Here is an 18,860-nt window from a genome sequence, read left to right on the forward strand (position 1 = left end):
GCCTGCCATCCACGTGTGCGTCTCCGTGTGCATTGGTCTCCGTAGGGACCTGTGCGCGTCCCAGGTCACGTGTTTGGGGCGCGCCGCGCGTGCGTACGCTGTCCGTGGCCACGCCGCCAAGCACGGCAGTCAGTGGTCTGGTCCGAGAGCACGGGGGCCTCGTGCGTTCCCTCTCCTGCTTACCCGGGTTCGAGACGCAGCGCACGAGCTCTCAGAACCCTGCCCCCCTCCAGTGAGTGATCATGGGATTCACCTCCCTCTTTCTCTCCCCTTCTGTCCCCCCCCCCCCCCCCATCCCCCCTCCCACAGAGAAGCGATGAGGAATTACCTGAAGGAGAGGGGAGACCAGACGGTCCTCATCCTGCACGCCAAGGTCGCACAGAAATCTTACGGCAACGAGAAAAGGTGAGCACGAGGCCCCTCCTGCGCTGGAAGCCCTGTCCTTCCAAGCACGTTTAGTTTCAGGCTGCGGAGGATTTACACAGTGCTTCCTGTAAAGTGTGGAGCTGTCAACCTAAGAAGTGTGTGTGTGTGTGTTCCACCCCTTCTCTGAGAACAGAAGAGGTGGAGGGGGGTTTAGTGGAGGGGTGTATGGGGGCGGGCGGGGGGGGAGGGGTGAAGGGGTGAAGGGGTGGAGGGGTGGAGGGTGAGGAATAGGAGAGACCCTGGAGCTGACAGGGTTAGGGGGAGCAGCACTGCAGACGGCCTCAGGCACCCTGGATGAGATGAGCTTGGATGGGTTTCAGGGAGGCTGCGTGTCTGTGTGTGTGTGTGATTGTGTGATTGTGTGTGTGTGTGTCTGTCTGTCTGTCTGTCTGTCTGTCTGTCTGTCTGTCTGTCTGTCTGTCTGTCTGTCTGTCTGTCTGTGTCTGTCTGTCTGTCTGTCTGTCTGTCTGTCTGTCTGTCTGTCTGTGTGTCTGTCTGTCTGTCTGTCTGTCTGTCTGTCTGTGTGTCTGTCTGTCTGTCTGTCTGTCTGTCTGTCTGTCTGTCTGTCTGTGTGTGTGTCTGTGTGTCTGTGTGTCTGTGTGTCTGTCTGTCTGTCTGTCTGTCTGTGTGTCTGTGTGTCTGTCTGTCTGTCTGTCTGTCTGTCTGTCTGTCTGTCTGTGTGTCTGTGTGTCTGTGTGTCTGTCTGTGTGTCTGTGTGTCTGTGTGTCTGTCTGTCTGTCTGTCTGTCTGTGTGTCTGTCTGTCTGTCTGTCTGTCTGTCTGTGTGTCTGTGTGTCTGTCTGTCTGTCTGTCTGTCTGTGTGTCTGTGTGTCTGTGTGTCTGTCTGTCTGTGTGTCTGTGTGTCTGTCTGTCTGTCTGTGTGTCTGTGTGTCTTTGTGTGGGGGGGGTGTTGCGAGATCGGCACCAGACTGTCAAAAGCCATGTGAGGGTTGTGAGACAGAGAGTGGGCAGGAAGAGTGAAAGCAAGGAGGGGGGGGGGGGGGTTCCTGCAAACAGTCTCTCTCTTCTTCCCCATTCGCTGTCTCTCCCTTCGCTTTCTATTTGGAGGAGATGAAAGCAGACATGGCCCTTGCACAGACAGACTGACAGACACACGCGTGGCATGAGATGTGTCATTTTCCGTTTCATCAGACAAGTGCCCACACACGCACACACGCACACACACACTTGCACACAGACGCGTTATGAGATCATCAACTTCTCCTTTCCCCTGTCATGTAACTCTGAATACGTCATTGCATGATTGGGTGACTTGATCTGGAAATGTGAACGTTTTTCCCCTTCTTGGTTGGAGACACAGACATGCAAAGTAGCGATGTTGGTTCACTGCTGTCAGAGAGAACCAGGTGGTTGAGACTGAACATATTATCTGGAATCAAAAATGTTTTAGTTCTGGTTGCGTTTTCCTGCTAATGTGTCCCTTTCGGCTGTAATCTGATACAGGCCTGCCATCTAGTGGTTGACATAAGAACATGCACTGTCAGACATGTTCAGGGGACCTACACTACCATTTTTTGGACTATTGTCTTGCTCTGAGTTAACCACCGATGGCAGTTTCAGATGTGTGGAGGCGGTGTAGGGTGGTCATACTGTCAAGGCGTGTGTGCGTGTGGGATGGATGTGCTGTACTATAGTGGACATAATGGGTGTAAGGACTGTATCCTGGTTCTCCTGATTCTGTGTCCATCATACTAATGTGTGTCTGTGTGTGTGTGTGTCTCTGTGTGTCTGTTTGTGTGTGCGTGTCTCTGTGTGTGTGTCTCTGTTTGTGTGTCTGTGCGTGTCTCTGTGTGTGTCTCTATTTGTGTGTTTGTGTGTGTCTCTGTGTGTGTGTGTGTGTGTCTAGGTTCTTCTGCCCTCCTCCATGCGTGTACCTGATGGGCAGCGGCTGGAAGAAAAAGAAGGATCAGATGGAGCGAGACGGCTGCTCGGAGCAGGAGTCCCAGCCCTGTGCCTTCATCGGGATCGGCAACAGTGACCAGGAGATGCAGCAGCTCAACCTGGAGGGAAAGGTAACACACACGGCCCAAACCGAACTCGGTGCATCCCTACAAATGATATTGATTGACAAACCCCATACCGGGTGTCCAGTTACCAATCCATTCTAACTACTGTTCCTTACTGCCTGTCCCCCCTCCCCCCCCCCCCCCCCCCTCCAGAACTATTGCACGGCCAAAACCTTGTACATATCAGACTCCGACAAGAGAAAGCACTTCATGCTGTCCGTCAAGATGTTCTACGGTAACAGCGCAGACATCGGCGTCTTCCTCAGCAAGAGGATCAAAGTGATCTCCAAGCCCTCCAAGAAGAAGCAGTCGCTCAAGAACGCCGACCGTGAGTCCCCGCCCCCGTCCCCCTCCGTCACGCCGTGAGGAGCCCTCCGGGTCATCGGGGTTTTTTTCTAGAACCTCCTTTCTAGCTTTTTCTGCCCAGTAAAGGCTGCAGTGTCGACGTGTCTGGACGGTCTTTTGAACCTAAACCTACTTAAAAAGGCGTCTTTCCCCAACTGCACCCGCGGGTGCAACTGGTACTTTTATGGTTTTACGTTCCTGGTTGTGTCTTTGTGTTTGTGACACGTTTAGACTGTCAGGAACTTCCTGGTCATTGTGATGACCTTTTCCACAGCCAGGAGGCGCTGTTGGTTCGTTTCTCCACCCGTTGGCAACAGTGGCATGAGAGCAGCCCCTATCCTGTCTATATTTGTTTTGGATGCTATTTTCTGCCCTCCTATCGCAGGGATATCGGTCGTTTACCGGACGCGCAAGCTTGGGTTGTTGTGTAACCGCCTGTGTTTGTTCCAAGCTGACAAAACACCAGCGCTTTGCAGAGCACACAGTGCATTGAGCGGATAATGATCAATTAGGATCATTTTGGAAGCGGAAGATTTAAGATGTCTAATTTTAGGTTACCGTTTTGTCAGTTTTTTCCTATGTCGTTTTCAATCAAGTCTAACTGTTCTTCTTCCTCTCTCCCTGTCTGCCCCTCGGTCTCCAGTGTGCATTGCGTCTGGGACCAAGGTAGCACTGTTCAACCGGTTGCGCTCCCAAACAGTCAGCACCCGCTACCTTCATGTGGAGGGGGGCAACTTCCACGCCAGCTCTCAACAATGGGGTGCTTTCTACATCCACCTGTGTGAGTGCCCCGGAACGTAGATACACTCACGCGCACTCTCTCTGTGTCGCCCTCTCTCTGTGTCGCCCTCTCTCTGTGTTGCCCTCTCTCTCTGTGTCGCCCTCTCTCTGTGTCGCCCTCTCTCTCTGTTTCGCCCTCTCTCTGTGTCGCCCTCTCTCTGTGTCGCCCTCTCTCTGTGTCGCCCTCTCTCTCTGTTTCGCTCTCTCTCTGTGTCGCCCTCTCTCTGTGTCGCCCTCTCTCTGTGTCGCCCTCTCTCTGTGTTGCCCTCTCAATGGCCAAAATGCCCAGTGGGGAAATAAGCTTGATTAAATAAATGAATTCATAGCATATTAAATGGTCAATTTTACTTTGTGACCTATAAAATATGTTGCCAAGACAACTTGAATATAAATGTGTATCATGCGTGTGTAACCCTTTTGCTGTGACGACAATGCCCCCCCCCCCCCCCTCCTCTCCACCCCCCCCCTCTCCTCTTCAGTGGATGACGAGGAGTCAGAAGGAGAGGAGTTCACTGTGAGGGATGGCTACATCCACTACGGCCAGACTGTAAAGCTGGTGTGCTCAGTCACAGGCATGGCCCTGCCCAGACTGGTAACTACCACCTCATACCTGCCTCCGACCCGAGACATGGTTTTACATCTGCCGCCTGTCTCATGTTCTCCCTCTCCCTTTGCTTCCATTGACATTTTATTCAGTTAGCTGATGCTTTTATCCACAGCAACGTTACAAATAATGCCACGTGCCGGTAGTGTATGTATCGTGTTTTCACTGGACCTCCTCCCCCCCCTGTCCCTCCCTCCCCCCCCTGTCCCTCCCCCCCTGTCCCTCCCCCCCTGTCCCTCCTTCCCTCCCTCCCTCCCTCCCTCCAGATCATTCGCAAGGTGGACAAGCAGACCGCCCTGCTGGATGCAGACGACCCTGTGTCCCAGCTCCACAAGTGTGCCTTCTACCTGAAAGACACGGAGCGCATGTACCTGTGCCTTTCCCAAGAGAGGATCATCCAGTTTCAAGTAAGGGCCCCACATGCACTTAGCACATGTCAGGAACATAACCTCATACTCCCCCTCCCCCCCCTGGTCCCACAACAACTCCACATAAGAAAACACAAACCCATCCAGCGGACCAGTGTCACGGCACTCTGGAGGTTTGCAGTGACCTTGGGTGACTAATTGCCACTCCCCCTCCCCCGCAGGCCACTCCATGCCCAAAGGAACCAAACAAGGAGATGATCAATGACGGAGCCTCCTGGACAATCATCAGCACGGACAAGGCTGAATACACCTTCTACGAGGGCATGGGCCCTGTCCACTCGCCTGTCACCCCCGTGCCTGTGGTGGAGAGCTTACAGGTGAGACACCCCGAGAGACGCCCCACCGATAAGGCCACGTCCAGTGGGATATCCGTCTCTGCGCTCCAAACATGCCCACTCCTGCAGTTCCATTGCTCACACGCTCTGTTTACCGTGGTGTGTCTGTGTGTGTGATGTTTAGCTCAACGGCGGAGGAGACGTAGCCATGCTGGAGCTGACGGGACAGAACTTCACTCCAAATCTGCGGGTCTGGTTCGGAGACGTGGAGGCAGAGACCATGTACAGGTCTGACACGCCACCTTGTCTTACCTTGTCCTAGTGCCACCTTGTCTTACTTTATCCTAGTGCCACCTTGTCTTACCTTGTCCTAGTGCCACCTTGTCTTACCTTGTCTTAGTGCCACCTTGGCTTACCTTGTCCTAGTGCCACCTTGTCTTACCTTGTCCTAGTGCCACCTTGTCTTACTTTGTCCTAGTGCCACCTTGTCTTACCTTGTCCTAGTGCCACCTTGTTTTACCTTGTCCTAGTGCCACCTTGTCTTACTTTATCCTAGTGCCACCTTGTCTTACCTTGTCCTAGTGCCACCTTGTCTTACCTTGTCTTAGTGCCACCTTGGCTTACCTTGTCCTAGGGTTAGCTACGTCATCACCTTGTCTTACCTTGTCCTAGTGCCACCTTGTCTTAGCTTGTCCTAGTGCCACCTTGGCTTACCTTGTTCTAGGGTTAGCTACGTCATCCCCTTGTCTTACCTTGTCTTGGTGCCACCTTGTCCTAGTGCCACTTTGTCTTACCTTGTCCTAGTGCCAGCTGCGTCATCGCCGCCTCTCGGGTTCTGTTAGATTCCAGAGACATGCTGAGTTCTTTCAGCCGGGTGATGTTTGAGAGGTTTCTCGCGTGCATTGTGAGTCACAATTCACCCCACAGCCTCTCAATAGGATTCATATCCAGGCTTCATCTGTCCAGAGCTCGTTGTTCCAGAAGCCCTGGGTTTTGTCGAGGTGTTCTCTGGCCTTTTTGTTTTGGGTTTTCACCTCAAACTTGGACTGTATTTTTCTGATGGTAGATGCATGTACTTTTGAGATCAACTGTCGCAAGAGCTACCGTATTGGTACTGTGATTGTTGACTTTAAACAGATTTCAGTCGGAACTTGCTTGTTCGTGTTGGCAGTTGTTTTAAATGTTATCCACTTGTAAAAAATAAAAGAGAAAACAAATCCAAACATTTAAAGGGCTTATTTAAAATGGTTAACAGATCTTTAAATCCCTTTCCCAGACTTTTTTTTTCCCAGCCTCCCAGGACTCTCTTGATCACCCCAGGCTGATACGACTCACTTCAACCATCATGAGCAAACCAAACTACTAAATGTCGGAAGTTTTAATAAGACAGGCTCCTCCAAAAGCATGTCTAATTATGTTCTAATCTTTTGCATTTGAAGTGGTGCACCTTATTCAAATTTCAGGCATGTTTAGTAGTAATAAATGGGGGGGGGTTCATCACACGAAAAGGGTTGAAAAAGTGATTATGTTTTCGGGTTTAATTTAGTTTATGAGATCCAAGTCTCGATATTGTTAGAATAAAGCTCAAATTGTTGATGTAAAATGTTTGAAAACGTAAACTTGCATGACTGAATGTTTCACAACATCCGTAGCTCCGTGTTTCCCTCTGTGAATGAGGATGGCCTTTAAAATATGCAGGCAACTCAACTCAGGGCAGGGATAAATCCCAACCCATTCTGTCAAGTTGTCGAAAGCACTTTGCCGCTTGGCCTTGCAGCCAGGTTTCCAGTGGGGTTTGCAAAGCTAACTCCAGACAGGTTGGCTTTGTGCCGAGAAAACTACATCTCCCGTGTTAAATAGTGGCCGAGGTGCATTTGCCCCAAAAAGGTTGCTGGACGGATGAAAGACCTTGAAGGTCTTCCGTTTTAATAAACAGGAGCTCTGAGGTGCCAAAGTCCATGGTTGTAAACGTTCACGGGATAAAACTGTGACTGAAATGTTGAAGTGGTTGTCGCCTGCAAATCTGTCTAAGTGCTCCTAATGTTGCCTGTAAGGGTTTGTTATGTCACTGGGATTCTTAAAGGACTTTTAATGGGTGTGCGTAAGTTAGTTCAATGACTAGAAAAACCGTTGTGTAAAAGGTTTTTGATTCAGGTTTCTGTCGGCAGCCTTTGAAGACTGTTCAAGGATTAGAGGGGGATATGTAAACGAGTACATCATTCATTGACTTACGTTACTTCTTAATCATGTTAGTATCTCCTCCATGTCCGCCTCTGCAGGTGTGCAGAGAGCATGCTGTGTGTGGTGCCTGACATCTCGGCGTTCCGCGAGGGCTGGCGATGGGTGCGCCAGCCGGTCCAGGTGCCCGTCACCCTGGTGAGGAACGACGGCATCATCTACTCCACGACGTTGACCTTCACTTACACCCCGGAGCCCGGGCCGCGGCCGCACTGCAACGCGGCGGGCGCCATCCTCCGGTCGGGGAACGCCAGCCTGCTAGCAGCGAGTAACAGCCAGGCTAACGAGGCCAACTCAGGAGGCTACGGAGGGCCCAACAGCGGCGCCAACCCAGGGGTCACATCCTCTTCTACGGCGGCCGCCGTGGTCTCCTAACACGCGTGTGACATACGCCCGGGAGAGGAAAACATACCACATTGGGGGGGAGGGAGGGGGAAGACTACATTTGAAAACACAAACTGACTCGCTCTTTCAAAAAAATACAAAAAATAAAATGCTGCATATTAATTTTGGATACAAAACAACCTGGAATGGAAAAATAAGTCAGAGAAAGAAGAGGAGTTTTCAATGACGAACAAAAAAAGTCATTAAACCCACGAAAAAGAGAAATTGTGCTCCTCATCCCCCTCTTGTGGTTTAAAGGGACATGCCTCTTTGGTGCTAGAGGTGGAGCCAAGGAATAGGGAGTTCCTATTGGCTCAGACCCTCAGCATGTTTAAAGGCCGTGAGAATGGAAACCACAACAACAATACATCCGCTATGTGTATAACATTGTTTAAAGAAAAGTCTATTTTTTTTGCGTGCCCATCTCCCCATTATGCCCCCTTTTCCCCTATGTTTTCTTTGTCATGTCATGTTAGTTTGTGTTTGTTTCTGTACAGGGGCGCGATGTGTTGTTGTCAGAGGGTAAAGGACGTAGAGGGACAGAGATGAAAACCGGGATTACCGTAACATAGTTTTTATGGACCAAGGATCTTGTATAAGCTTTAGTAAAGGTACATTTTCTCCATACCTTTTTTGTATTAAACATATAGTACACTTTTGTTACCAAATAGTTTCTATTCTTCCTCTGAGCTTGGACCTTTTTTTGCGGTCCAAACCCTGACCTGGCTTGTGTATAATAGCAACATTACTTCCTTTTTCTCTGACAAAAATGCCTGCTTTTTTAAATTATCTTTAGACGGAAACGCTTCATTTTTGATACTTTGCTTCTTTCTCTGAGAAAATTAGTCTGGGGATTTTTTTTATTCTTTTTATTTTTACATGATCAAAACTTTTGGTTTCTGTTTAGGGAATAACCTCAGAGGGTCTAATTTTCTTTATGATTGGTTTTTATGAAGTCTTTAAAAAGAAAAAAGCTTTAAGCAATGCCTCTGCCTTGCCTGCAATACTCTATGTACACTACCATCCCCTCATGGGGAAGTAGGGCCTTCCGTGTGTCTGTACATCGTCACGCAGAGCCATAGCAACGCCTACAGAATTCGTATGTTCATTTCAAGAAAGAAAGGAAAAGAAAACATATACAGGCAGTTCTATAAATTGTTCATTTTTACATCAATGTAAAACGAGCCTAGTCATTGAATTTAAGATGATAGCCTTAGTACTGTATCTTATTACTGTGCGCACAGTCAAAGAAAGTCCTGTCACATATCCAAATGTTGAAATCATGTTGTGTTTGTTGCCACTCAAGTATAAGATGAGTTTTAAAATCTGTCAGCCAGTATACCATCCTACCAGGCTTAGGTGTCTTCCAGTGAGTCGTTAATAAAAGTGGCATTTAACTTCCATGGTTTTACAGAAGAAGAAAAACAAAAACAGTCATACCACGCAACAATGTGTTTGAGACACTTCCAATTGAACGTGGCCTTACCACTATCTTAAATATCAAAGAGCCTCTCACCTTTCCAACGGTCTTCTCACTTTGTGTACTGTCAGCTCGGAAACGCTAAGAAACTGAATCCGTCTGTCACCTCTCTGCACATGACGGGGGGGCTTGTGTCTCGGGGGACTCTACCCAGACATTCACACGCTGTCATCGTCCACCAATAGAAAATCATGTTGTCATATTGTCAGCCTTCTGAAGGATCTGTTGGCCTTTAAAAAAGAAAAAAAGAAAATGAAAATAACTAAAGAGTTTGAAACTACCGAAAAAAGAACACTTACTACCGGTTTTGTACCTTCCGGTATTCAGCTTCCGCCATTTTGGACCCATGGTTGTTACGAGTGCTGTAAGCTCTTCTGGGGGCCTGGGAGCCTGTCACATGTCCTGTGGTATTCACTTCCAGCAACACTTTGATGTACATTGTAAACTCACAGTCTGAAAGTAGCTGCACTCAAGTCGCCCATGTAAATGTACTCTGTGTGTGTGTGGTGATGTCTCCTGTAGAATTATAAGGCCTTCTAGATGTATGTGTGTGTGTGTGCGTCGAAGATGTGTACTTTCCAGAATGTACAGCAATATTGTACAGGTTGTGTTTTGTCTGTTCTTGGGTTTTGTCTGCCTGACCACTAGTTCACCAGCTTGCGTAAGTGTGCTAGCGAATGAGTGCTATGGTGTGTGTGTGTGTGAGTGTGTGTGTTGATTTTGCTTCCTTGTATTGGCGTTCTAATGGAACAATGAGTCAGACTCGCTCCATTTCAAACATCCATTCGTGTCCAGAACAATCAGTGCTCTTTTAAAGACGGACTTGGGATTCATTTGCGCCGTCTTCCGATCCAAATACTGAAACGACTCACTCTTACTTCTCTGATAAATGTGGACGAACAAATTGATACGAGGCAATACGTTGATCATAGTATTACAGTAAACTGTACAAACTTCTGGGAAGAACTATGACGCTGTAACTTGAATGTCTGACTGATGGAGTAATTTACCCTCAGTCACACAAACCCTTACTCACTCACATCCCTTTAAACGGGGAAAGAAAAAAAGTGCTCAATTTGTCCCCAAAAAATAATACTTTTAGGGATGCTTTTTAATATATAACCCTCATGTAATTTTTTTTGTTTGTGTGCCCATCTTGTCAACTATCGATGTAATCTTTATACAGTGTAATATTGTTATTTTAAATTATTTGGTATAAAAGTTTTCCCCTTTTTGTTTTATTCTATGTCAAAGAAATAAGTGCATTATTGCCCAACGCTGCCTCGCTTTGACCTGGGAGTGTGTTGTCAAAAGGCTACTGTATGGTTATCAAGGAATAGGTGCTCTCAACCTAAATTGCATAGCTTGTAGCATCGTATCAAGAAAAGCTGCATCACCATCTACATGGCGAAAGTAGAAGATAGAATTTTTACACCATGAATAGAAAGCAGTTGGCCTTTCGAAACCCTTTACTCTGTTCCCTCATGTCAATAAGGTTGTCACCAAATCTCTGAGTTAACTCAGTGTTTTTCTTTTCTAAATTCTTGCTGATGTCAGTTTTAGCTGGTAGGAATGAGCTCGGGAGTTTTCAGTTTGGGGTTCAGTGGCCTCCCTGGCCTGAGGTGTTACCCACCTCCTTCTGGTTTGTCTTTTAATATGTTGTTTACACGTTCAGTAGCCTCTCTCTCCTCCTCTCGCTCTGCTCATCACCATCTCACGGGTTGTGCAAGTCTAGAACGAGTGGCTTTGCTGTGTCAAGTAAACAGTTGAAGGGTGATGTGTAGTTGCTACCTTCAAGAGTTTCGGGCTGTTTACGTGTACTCGGTTTGGCGGGAGAGGATTCTGGGTTATTGAGGCTGGAATTGAGGCACCAGCGTTCCTCATCTTCATGTTTCACTGAATTAAAAGAGGGATGGCGAGAGGAACAATGTTACAATGTCTTCTTTTAAACAAGCTGTATTAACGTGGCCACCTAGTTGGTTGCCGTCTCACATATGCTTTTTTGCAAATACTGTACACTTAACAAACCCATGTTCACTTATTTGTCTGGTCATAACGTCCTGTTTTGTTTTTCCAAAAGCAGCTTTTTTGGGGGGTTGTTGTCGTAATGAGCTCTGAACAATGTATGTATCCTCTAATATGCCAAATGTCTTTTATAACGTAGAGTTTTCATGCACTGCTAAACGAAAACGGACAGGAGGAGAGGCAGCTTTAAATAAATGAAGAGATGTGTGAGGAGGCCTCTGTCGCATCAGCCTCGCCGTTGAAGACAACTGGCTGGCTGCTTCACAGAGCGCTAACCCTTATCTCGCACACTTTTTTCTCTCTCTCTCTCTCTCTTTCTCTTTGTCTTCTCTCTGTATGTTTTGATCTCCTTTCTTCTTTGGTATCCTTTGCTCTCGCAAAATGGATTTGTATTCTCTTTTCCTCACCTCCTGGCTCTCACCCTCTCTTTCCTTCTCTCTCACTCGGTCTCTCTGTCAGTGTATTGTTCTAGTCATGATGAACAGAGGTGTCAATGTGGTAGTATACTCAGTGCTCAGATGGCTGCTGATGGTAGATACCTGTGCAGTTTGTAACATTTAGCAATAACGTGAAACAAGGGGACATTTTTTTTTTTTATAACATGATAGATTGTTTGTTTTTTGTACATATTGCAGTTTCAGTTCATGCTCAATTCCTTATGTCATTAAAAAAAAAAACTATTACAAAAAAACTTGCAATATTGGCATAAAAAAAATCAAGAATAAAAAAGTGATCTTAACTCTTGCTTTGTCATCATCATTATTGAGTTAAGCTGTTGTTGGGCCAAAGTTTAACAGTGAAACTGTTCTCATGTTACTTATGTTCTAACCCTCGAAGATAAACGAGTGGGGTTGCAATAAGAGTAGAAGAAACTTTCATTACATTAGAAATTGAACTTCCAAGTTCAAGAACAATACAGTTTAGCTTCATAACCATAAGAATGATGCATGGTGTGAATGGTGAAGGCTGGTGGGGGTACAGGGATTCATCCAAGCCCAAACAGAGCTGCCAACCCCAGGGCAGAGATCCAGCAAAGCCTCCTCCCTGTCTGGAGGTAATCCCTCTCCTTCAGATGCTCTGGATTTAAGCTGCTAAAAGCTGAAAGCCACTCAGAAAAAGTTCCTCCTCACACACTGACTCATCCAGGTCTCTATTTGGACAACCTGATGTTGGTTTAAGTGGTGGATATTAGACATCCATTTGGATGGTTTAACCAGACTAATCCGGTTTGTTTTTAACCAGTACCATCCTACTGTCAAAACCATCCACAAAAATACGAATCCCACCTCCGATAATCAATCTTCATTATGTCTGAATGTTATAGATCATGTGCTAATGTTACATTAAATCCTCCCATGTCATAAGGCACGGGTGCAACTAGACAATGTAAATGAAGGCTTTAGTAAAGTGAAAGCTCATGCTGTCTTCACACCTCGTAGCCTGTAGCTCATCGTTTGGGCCCCAACTTTAATGGTGGAGGCGTGGGAGGGACACAATGACTATCATGAAAGACGTTTTGACAGTAACATATTTAGACTTTTATTTTCATTCCGTTTTCTTTATCGATACATATTCAATCCAAGTAGATAACAGCAAGCTGTGACATAAACCAGACAATTACATTGTAATGTCTAAGAAAAATTCAAATGGAAATCGGGACAAAAAAACAAATTGCTACATTTGCGCTACAGTATTTTATAACTAAAGTCAACAAACAGCAGGTGTGATTGACAGTTGCTGCCGGGATCTTGTCCTTTGAAGCCAGCCGGGCAGGTGTCAAAGGTCCCACGCCACACGATAAGATCATGTCATGCATAGTACACGAGTGTGGTAATCCCGCAAAAAGTACACAAAGACTGTCAAGGACAAAAACACAGCACTGTTTGGGTTCTTACAACATTTAGGGCACGATGTTCAAGTAGAAACATAACAAACACCTGGGGGGGGAATGCAATGAATCGGCAGCGATTGACATAGTTCTGTGTGTTGTAGTAAAAGATTATCAAAGGGAGAAACACATGACATTTTTACACATGAAGGAGGTTGCAAGTTTCGCAGTTGCAGTGTGTCCTCTAAGGCTTTGGCAAGAATTGTGTGCACAGCCAGAACGTAGAGGGTTATGAAGTGCTGCAGAACGGTATTCCACTCCCTCTACACAAAGCAGCTCTTCAGCTAGTGTGGCTTGGAGATCTTACAAGGCGCTGAAAGCATTGCTAGGGCGTTTTCTAGGATTGCCTGGACAGCATCACACCTAAGATGGCTGGGTGCTGTTTCGGAGGTGGGGGGGGGGGGGGGGGGGGGGGGGGCGGGGGGGGGGGGTCTCGTGATTTTACATAAACAGGGATAGTGAGGATTGCTTGGGGAGAAGGTTGGGGTGCGGGTGGGAATTGCTAAGGCGGGGGTCTGTCAAAAGCACTGAATGTTCACTATCGTCTCTGACAACATGATCTACAGTGCCCTCTCCTCACCACCCTACCCCACTGAAGCGGCTCGCGGAGCATAGCAGTCAGCTTCGAGGACCTTACATCATAACAAGCTCATAGCAGCATGTGTCACTGTCTCTCCGCACGCTTCACTCACCAATGTCCAAATGGTCTCCGCAATGTAAACATCACGCTTCGACTCGTCACTAACGAGTCAACAGAGAGAGAGAGAGAGAGAGTCCCCGAAGACTGTCGGGTTCCTTAGCTCGGCTCTTCGTCTTTCCACTCCCAGAGTCCAGGCGAAGCGACGATAAAGGGGGAGAAAGCAGAGGCCTCAGAGTGGAAAGCTTGCCAGACGGTGAGGGAAACACCTGTTTGTCTCCATGGCGACTCACTCCCGACAGGCTGTCGGCGGCGGGGGGGAGGGGGGGGGGAACTAAGCTTGGGCGGAGCCGCGGACGCTGCTGTAGGTGACGCGGGTGCTGCTGGCACCGGGCCCAACTTGGCCGTTCTCCGCCCCGCTCCTGCTCCTCCCCTTCCCCCCCAGTCCCCACCTTCCGCCTCTCCCCATCCCGCCCAACCCTCCTCGCTCCAACGCGCCCCCCCTCCGGGACAGACACGTGCAGCAGGCGAACGTGGAGAGGATCCCCTGGCGGAAACGTTTGTTCATGAAGCAGTAGATGATGGGGTTGACGCAGGCGGAGGTGTAGGACAGCAGGTGGATGAAGGAGATGGGGGTCCCCGAGAGGAGACGGTCGGCCGAGCGCCGGTCGAAGGCCCGCCAGGCGTTGACGGCGAAGATGGGCATCCAGCACAGGAAGAACAGGCAGACGATGACCAGCAGCATGCGGACCACCCGCTTCTTGGCCAGAAGGTTGGAGGCGGAGCTGTTGCTGCAGACCCGGCTGAGCTTGGCCTCGGTGCTGGACGCGGTGCTGCTGGTGTTGCCGGTGCTGACGGTGGAGACCAGGCTCTGCTGGTGCGTGAGCTCCACCTTCTTCTTCTTGCTGGGCTGGAGGTAGCAGCCATCGCTGTCGCCTGGTTTGACGCTGCTCGTACTGGACTGGCGCTCTGTCAAAAAATATCCACATTGCAGTGACGACTTCAGAATCATGTCATGGAAGGAATGTTCACTACCGTCTCTGACAACATGATCTACAGTGCCCTCTCCTGAGAATTGCTTGCGGCAATTGATTGTGTGCGGGTGGGAATTGCTATGGCGGGGGTCTGTCAAAAGCACTGAATGTTCACTATCGTCTCTGACACCATGATCTACAGTGCCCTCTCCTCACCACCCCGCCCCACTGAAGCGGCTCGCGGAGCATAGCAGGCAGCTTCAAGGACCTTACATCATAACAAGCTCATGTCATGCAAGTGATGTGGTGAAATGGAATGTCTGACGAAGGTCATGCAGGTAGCATCACAATGTTTTCAGTGATCCGGATTGAAGAGTTTTAAAATGGCGGGTTAAGCTGTTTCATATTCACCCCGGCTGGGTTTGCGGTTGGTCGTCTCAACCTTGATGCCCCTGTAGAGCTCCAGGGAGATGAGTCCATACGCCGTCATCATCACGATGCCCGGGATCAGGAAGAGCAGCAGCAACAGTGACACGTACCTGACGGGACAACAGGACATTCTGATTGGTCAACAGCTGCCAAGTGTGATGGGTGAGTGTGGACTTTATGGTATGGAATATAATTATAATCATACTGTATGCTTCAGAGGACATTTTCTACTCATTTAACTACAGCTCTTCACATAATATGTCTTGACACAGACAGCATAACTCTCTACAAGGTCCCAAATGAGACGAGCTTTCTCTAACCAGGACTGTTGAATGACATCACTGGGCCACACCAATCGACACATGTTGCCGGTGCTGTTGTTGATGCGGGTGAAGGGCACCAGCTTGCTGGAGATGGGATAGGGCAGCATCAGCATGAAGGCCACCACCCAGGTGGCCGAGATGACCTTGGCGGCGTGGGACTTGGTCTGCCAGGTGCGGGAGGTCAGCGGGTTACAGATGGCGCTGTAGCGCTCCAGGGAGATGGCCACCAGGTTAAATGTAGACACAGTCACAGAGACACCTGATTGGAGGAGATGGGGAAAGTGGTTTCCATGTGAAGTTTTGATATAATCTCCATCACGTATATAGTGTACACAGTATATGTAAATGTGTTGACATTCTCTGCTACATGAGTATAATATACTCTACACATGCGAAAGATTATACATTCAGCTCCCACAATTTTTATTTGAATATCTTTCAGGGTGTAATATAACCTTCTGAAATTAGTATTGTAATGGTTTTTATGCACTTGTCATCTGGTTTAGTAGAATACTTGGTCTGTGACATTTTAACTGCTTGCTCCTTTGGAGTTTACAATTGAGCGGGGACAGAGGTACGACTGAACACTTCAGGATTATTAACAGTACGATCTGTTACCGTGGGACACAAACAAAGTCACACGGTGATACTAATAACATGAACTATAAATACATCTGTGTTATCAGGGGAAGCGATCCAGAGGGATGTACACATAAGCAAGTTATACGCGGAGACTGATTATGCCACCACTGCATCTGACAGTGTCACAGTCCTTGTGTCCATCCATATGATCATATCGGTAAGTGAAATGTCAAAGACGCACACATTTTGCAGTGACTCTCAAGATTTATGAGTGCCACAGCATTTGGTCAGGGATAAACTCCCTCTAACGAGGGATAGCGAATACATGAGCACTGTACAACCAAAGTTGTTTGAATGGATACTTTTAATCAGACCTATTACTCCATGCTTTTGTAACTGTATCTGTAACCTGCAGCTTATTCTTCCCAGTAAATAGATCCTTAATAGGGAGACGATTGGAGTAGCCTCCCGGCTACGGGACCAGGGAACTCAGCCATGTTTGTCACGGCAAAGATGACTTTATTTGGAGTCTGTCATCACAGCCCGCATGGGGTTCTAGAGCCAAAATGGAGGGATCTGGTCTCTTTAGTTTTCCAAGGCATTCATGTTTTCTTCCGTGTTGTGTTATGAATGAGGGATCCAAAGGTAAGGAACCTGCCAAGTGTGTGGACAGAGGGACAAAAACAGCATTGATGTCACTGCACACACTCTCTCCCCATGACTGCGACCTTCGCTTGTCAAAGATATGTCTGCACTGCGTCATAGGGAGTCAGGTGGCTGAGGGGTTAAGGAATCTGGGTAGTAATCAGAAGATTGCTGGTTCGATTCCCGGCTGTTCGAAATGACATTGTGTCCTTGGGCAAGGCACTTCACCCTACTTGCCTCGGAGGGAATGTCCCTGTACTTGCTGCAAGTCGCTCTGGATAAGAGTGTCTGCTAAATAACTAAATGTAAATGCAAATGTCACAAGCCGGTCCATCCACCCAAGCAACCAAGAGTCAACCCGCCTCTAGAGGTCGCGACCTTGGGGAGCTCCACTCACCCATGAAGTACATGACCACCTTACAGATGCCACTCCCAAAGACAAAGTCCTTCATGAGGTTGGGGATCAGGGTGAAGGGGATGCAGAAGAGGCAGAGCATCAGGTCGCTCGCGGCCAGGGACAGCAGGAACAGGTTGGTGACGGTTCGCATGCGGCGGTTCCGGACCAGCACGGTGATGACGAGGCTGTTGCCCAGGACGCACAGGAGGAAGATGAGGCTGTAGAGGAAGATGCGTACCGTCTGGTCTATGTCTGGGAGAGAGGGACGACAAGAGTGGGTGAAGAGAACGAGAGAGAGAGTACACTTCATCTGTTCACTTCAAGGAGCTTACAGATTTCCATACCCACCTCATATTATCAGTTTATCAACGTTTGTTCATTTAGCTATTTTGTATTTTCCAGGTCAGTGACAATCGGGTCAGTGACAATCCATAAGTTCACAAGATTAGACATATTATACATTACATATTATATTAATTTAAAACATTATCCGTATATTATCAATATATAATGGTTTGTAATATTGTCAGAGCCTACCATCCCTCCTTAATTTAAAACTAATTTGAATTTCTATTTATAATCAGGAGTCAGATGGCTGAGCGGTGAGGGAGTCGGGCTAGTAATCAGAAGGTTGCCGGATCGATTCCCCCCGTGCCACATGATGTTGTGTCCTTGGGCAAGGCACTTCACCCTACTTGTCTCGGGGGAAATGTCCCTGTACTTACTGTAAGTCGCTCTGGATAAGAGCGTCTGCTAAATGACTAAATGTAAATGTAAAATGTAATAATTCCGCATGCATTGTCAGGGAAACATTTCAACCATGAAGGGAGCAATAAATTATTTCAATATATTCTGCTCGATTGCATGTCTCAAAGGATAGTGCATAGCTTTGTGTAAAGCAATTTTGCGAATGAACTGTAATTAATTCATTAACGTCTCAGCGTCTCGTTTTACTCCTGTTTAAACACACATCGAGGCTGGACTTTCGTGTCTAAATGTAAGCTATTGAAGTTAAACATCATGCAACAGTTTTGAGAAACTACACAGTATTAAATTTTTTTGATGATTGTCATGTGCCAATTGGCTACAGGATCTATTGTTTACTGTCAACATTTCATTTTAAACAAATTGATTATATTAAACCCTTGAGCACGTGCAGTTGATAGCGCGCATTGAATTGAGCTCAGCGCGGGGATGGCCATGAATTCTCTACTCTACACCAACCAATTATTGTTTCAAATTCTGCATTAATCAAGACCCATTCGGTCGGTATACAAAATACAAAAGGATGATACTTGGAAAAAGTAAAATACATTACTTTCCCCAAGATATGCTTAAATATCCGACTATTCGAGGTCAAATTGTTGCTTACCTTTCGGCTCTGGAGTAGTGTAATTTTCATTTTCGCACTCTGAGACATTTTTTATTCCAAAATCGCATAATATCTTATACAAATTGGTGGAGTTTATGAGCATGTCATGTAAAGTGAATGTCTCCATTTTGTCCTTCTTCGCTTACTTGTACAGTACCCTATTGCAAAAATTCGGATAAGAAAAACTACACACGCTAAAACTGTTCTAATTGTAACATTTTGACTTAGTCTGGCACATAAATCTTTGTCCTGAAAAACTTTAGACGACCTTATTCCGTTTCATATTAAATTATCCAACAATCAAATGCATTGACTTCAGAACAAATCAAGAAACATTTGACCATGTTGCTCTGTGCGCGTAGACTGTTGCGCCTCTGAGGTCGGTTGCTTTAGTTCTTGAGAAATAGTCCAGTTGCGCGTGGATGCGAGTTGTACTTAAATGGGACCCCGCCTCTCGAATGAGCGCACAGAGAAGTGCAACCCTATTCTAAACAGTCTGGTCAAAGGCATGTTGCTTGTGTTGAATCTGTTCAACATTAAAACGAATGTATAGCAGTTCAAAAACAGCAATGTTCATAAACAATAGTTGATGTCCTTGTTTT

At 47.2% G+C, this 18,860-nt stretch overlaps 2 protein-coding genes across 2 annotated transcripts; one reads left to right on the forward strand and one right to left on the reverse strand.

Annotated features, from left to right (window-relative positions):
• The first annotated feature begins 309 nt into the window (after nucleotides 1-309).
• rbpjb (recombination signal binding protein for immunoglobulin kappa J region b) lies at nucleotides 310-11,742 on the forward strand. The gene is made up of 9 exons (XM_047049024.1): nucleotides 310-405; nucleotides 2,293-2,458; nucleotides 2,606-2,780; nucleotides 3,441-3,578; nucleotides 4,057-4,169; nucleotides 4,448-4,588; nucleotides 4,771-4,926; nucleotides 5,069-5,172; nucleotides 7,164-11,742. Exons 1-9 carry the CDS (start codon nucleotides 317-319, stop codon nucleotides 7,495-7,497), a joined length of 1,416 nt encoding a protein of 471 aa, XP_046904980.1. The 5' UTR covers nucleotides 310-316; the 3' UTR covers nucleotides 7,498-11,742.
• Nucleotides 11,743-13,680: 1,938 nt separating this feature from the next.
• Nucleotides 13,681-18,668, reverse strand: cckar (cholecystokinin A receptor). The gene is made up of 5 exons (XM_047049190.1): nucleotides 18,259-18,668; nucleotides 16,887-17,138; nucleotides 15,260-15,521; nucleotides 14,922-15,049; nucleotides 13,681-14,505 (listed from the first exon to the last, which is right to left on the reverse strand). The coding sequence occupies exons 1-5, from the start codon at nucleotides 18,383-18,385 to the stop codon at nucleotides 13,871-13,873; spliced, it is 1,404 nt and encodes a 467-aa protein (XP_046905146.1). The 5' UTR covers nucleotides 18,386-18,668; the 3' UTR covers nucleotides 13,681-13,870.
• Nucleotides 18,669-18,860: the final 192 nt, after the last annotated feature.

Source organism: Hypomesus transpacificus, chromosome 25 (assembly GCF_021917145.1).
Source record: "Hypomesus transpacificus isolate Combined female chromosome 25, fHypTra1, whole genome shotgun sequence".
NCBI lineage: Eukaryota > Metazoa > Chordata > Actinopteri > Osmeriformes > Osmeridae > Hypomesus > Hypomesus transpacificus.

Bases quoted from the DNA above. Each gene is read 5' to 3' on its own strand.
- cckar (XM_047049190.1), bottom strand. From the start codon at position 18,385: ATGGAGACATTCACTTTACATGACATGCTCATAAACTCCACCAATTTG. The intron at 17,139-18,258 runs GTAAGCAACAAT...CCTCTCTCCCAG, and splicing joins CACTACTCCAGAGCCGAAAG to ACATAGACCAGACGGTACGC. The intron at 14,506-14,921 runs GTGAATATGAAA...ATTTTTTGACAG, and splicing joins CAACCGCAAACCCAGCCGGG to AGCGCCAGTCCAGTACGAGC.
- rbpjb (XM_047049024.1), top strand. From the start codon at position 317: ATGAGGAATTACCTGAAGGAGAGGGGAGACCAGACGGTCCTCATCCTG. The intron at 3,579-4,056 runs GTGAGTGCCCCG...TCTCCTCTTCAG, and splicing joins TGCTTTCTACATCCACCTGT to TGGATGACGAGGAGTCAGAA. The intron at 4,589-4,770 runs GTAAGGGCCCCA...CCTCCCCCGCAG, and splicing joins AGAGGATCATCCAGTTTCAA to GCCACTCCATGCCCAAAGGA.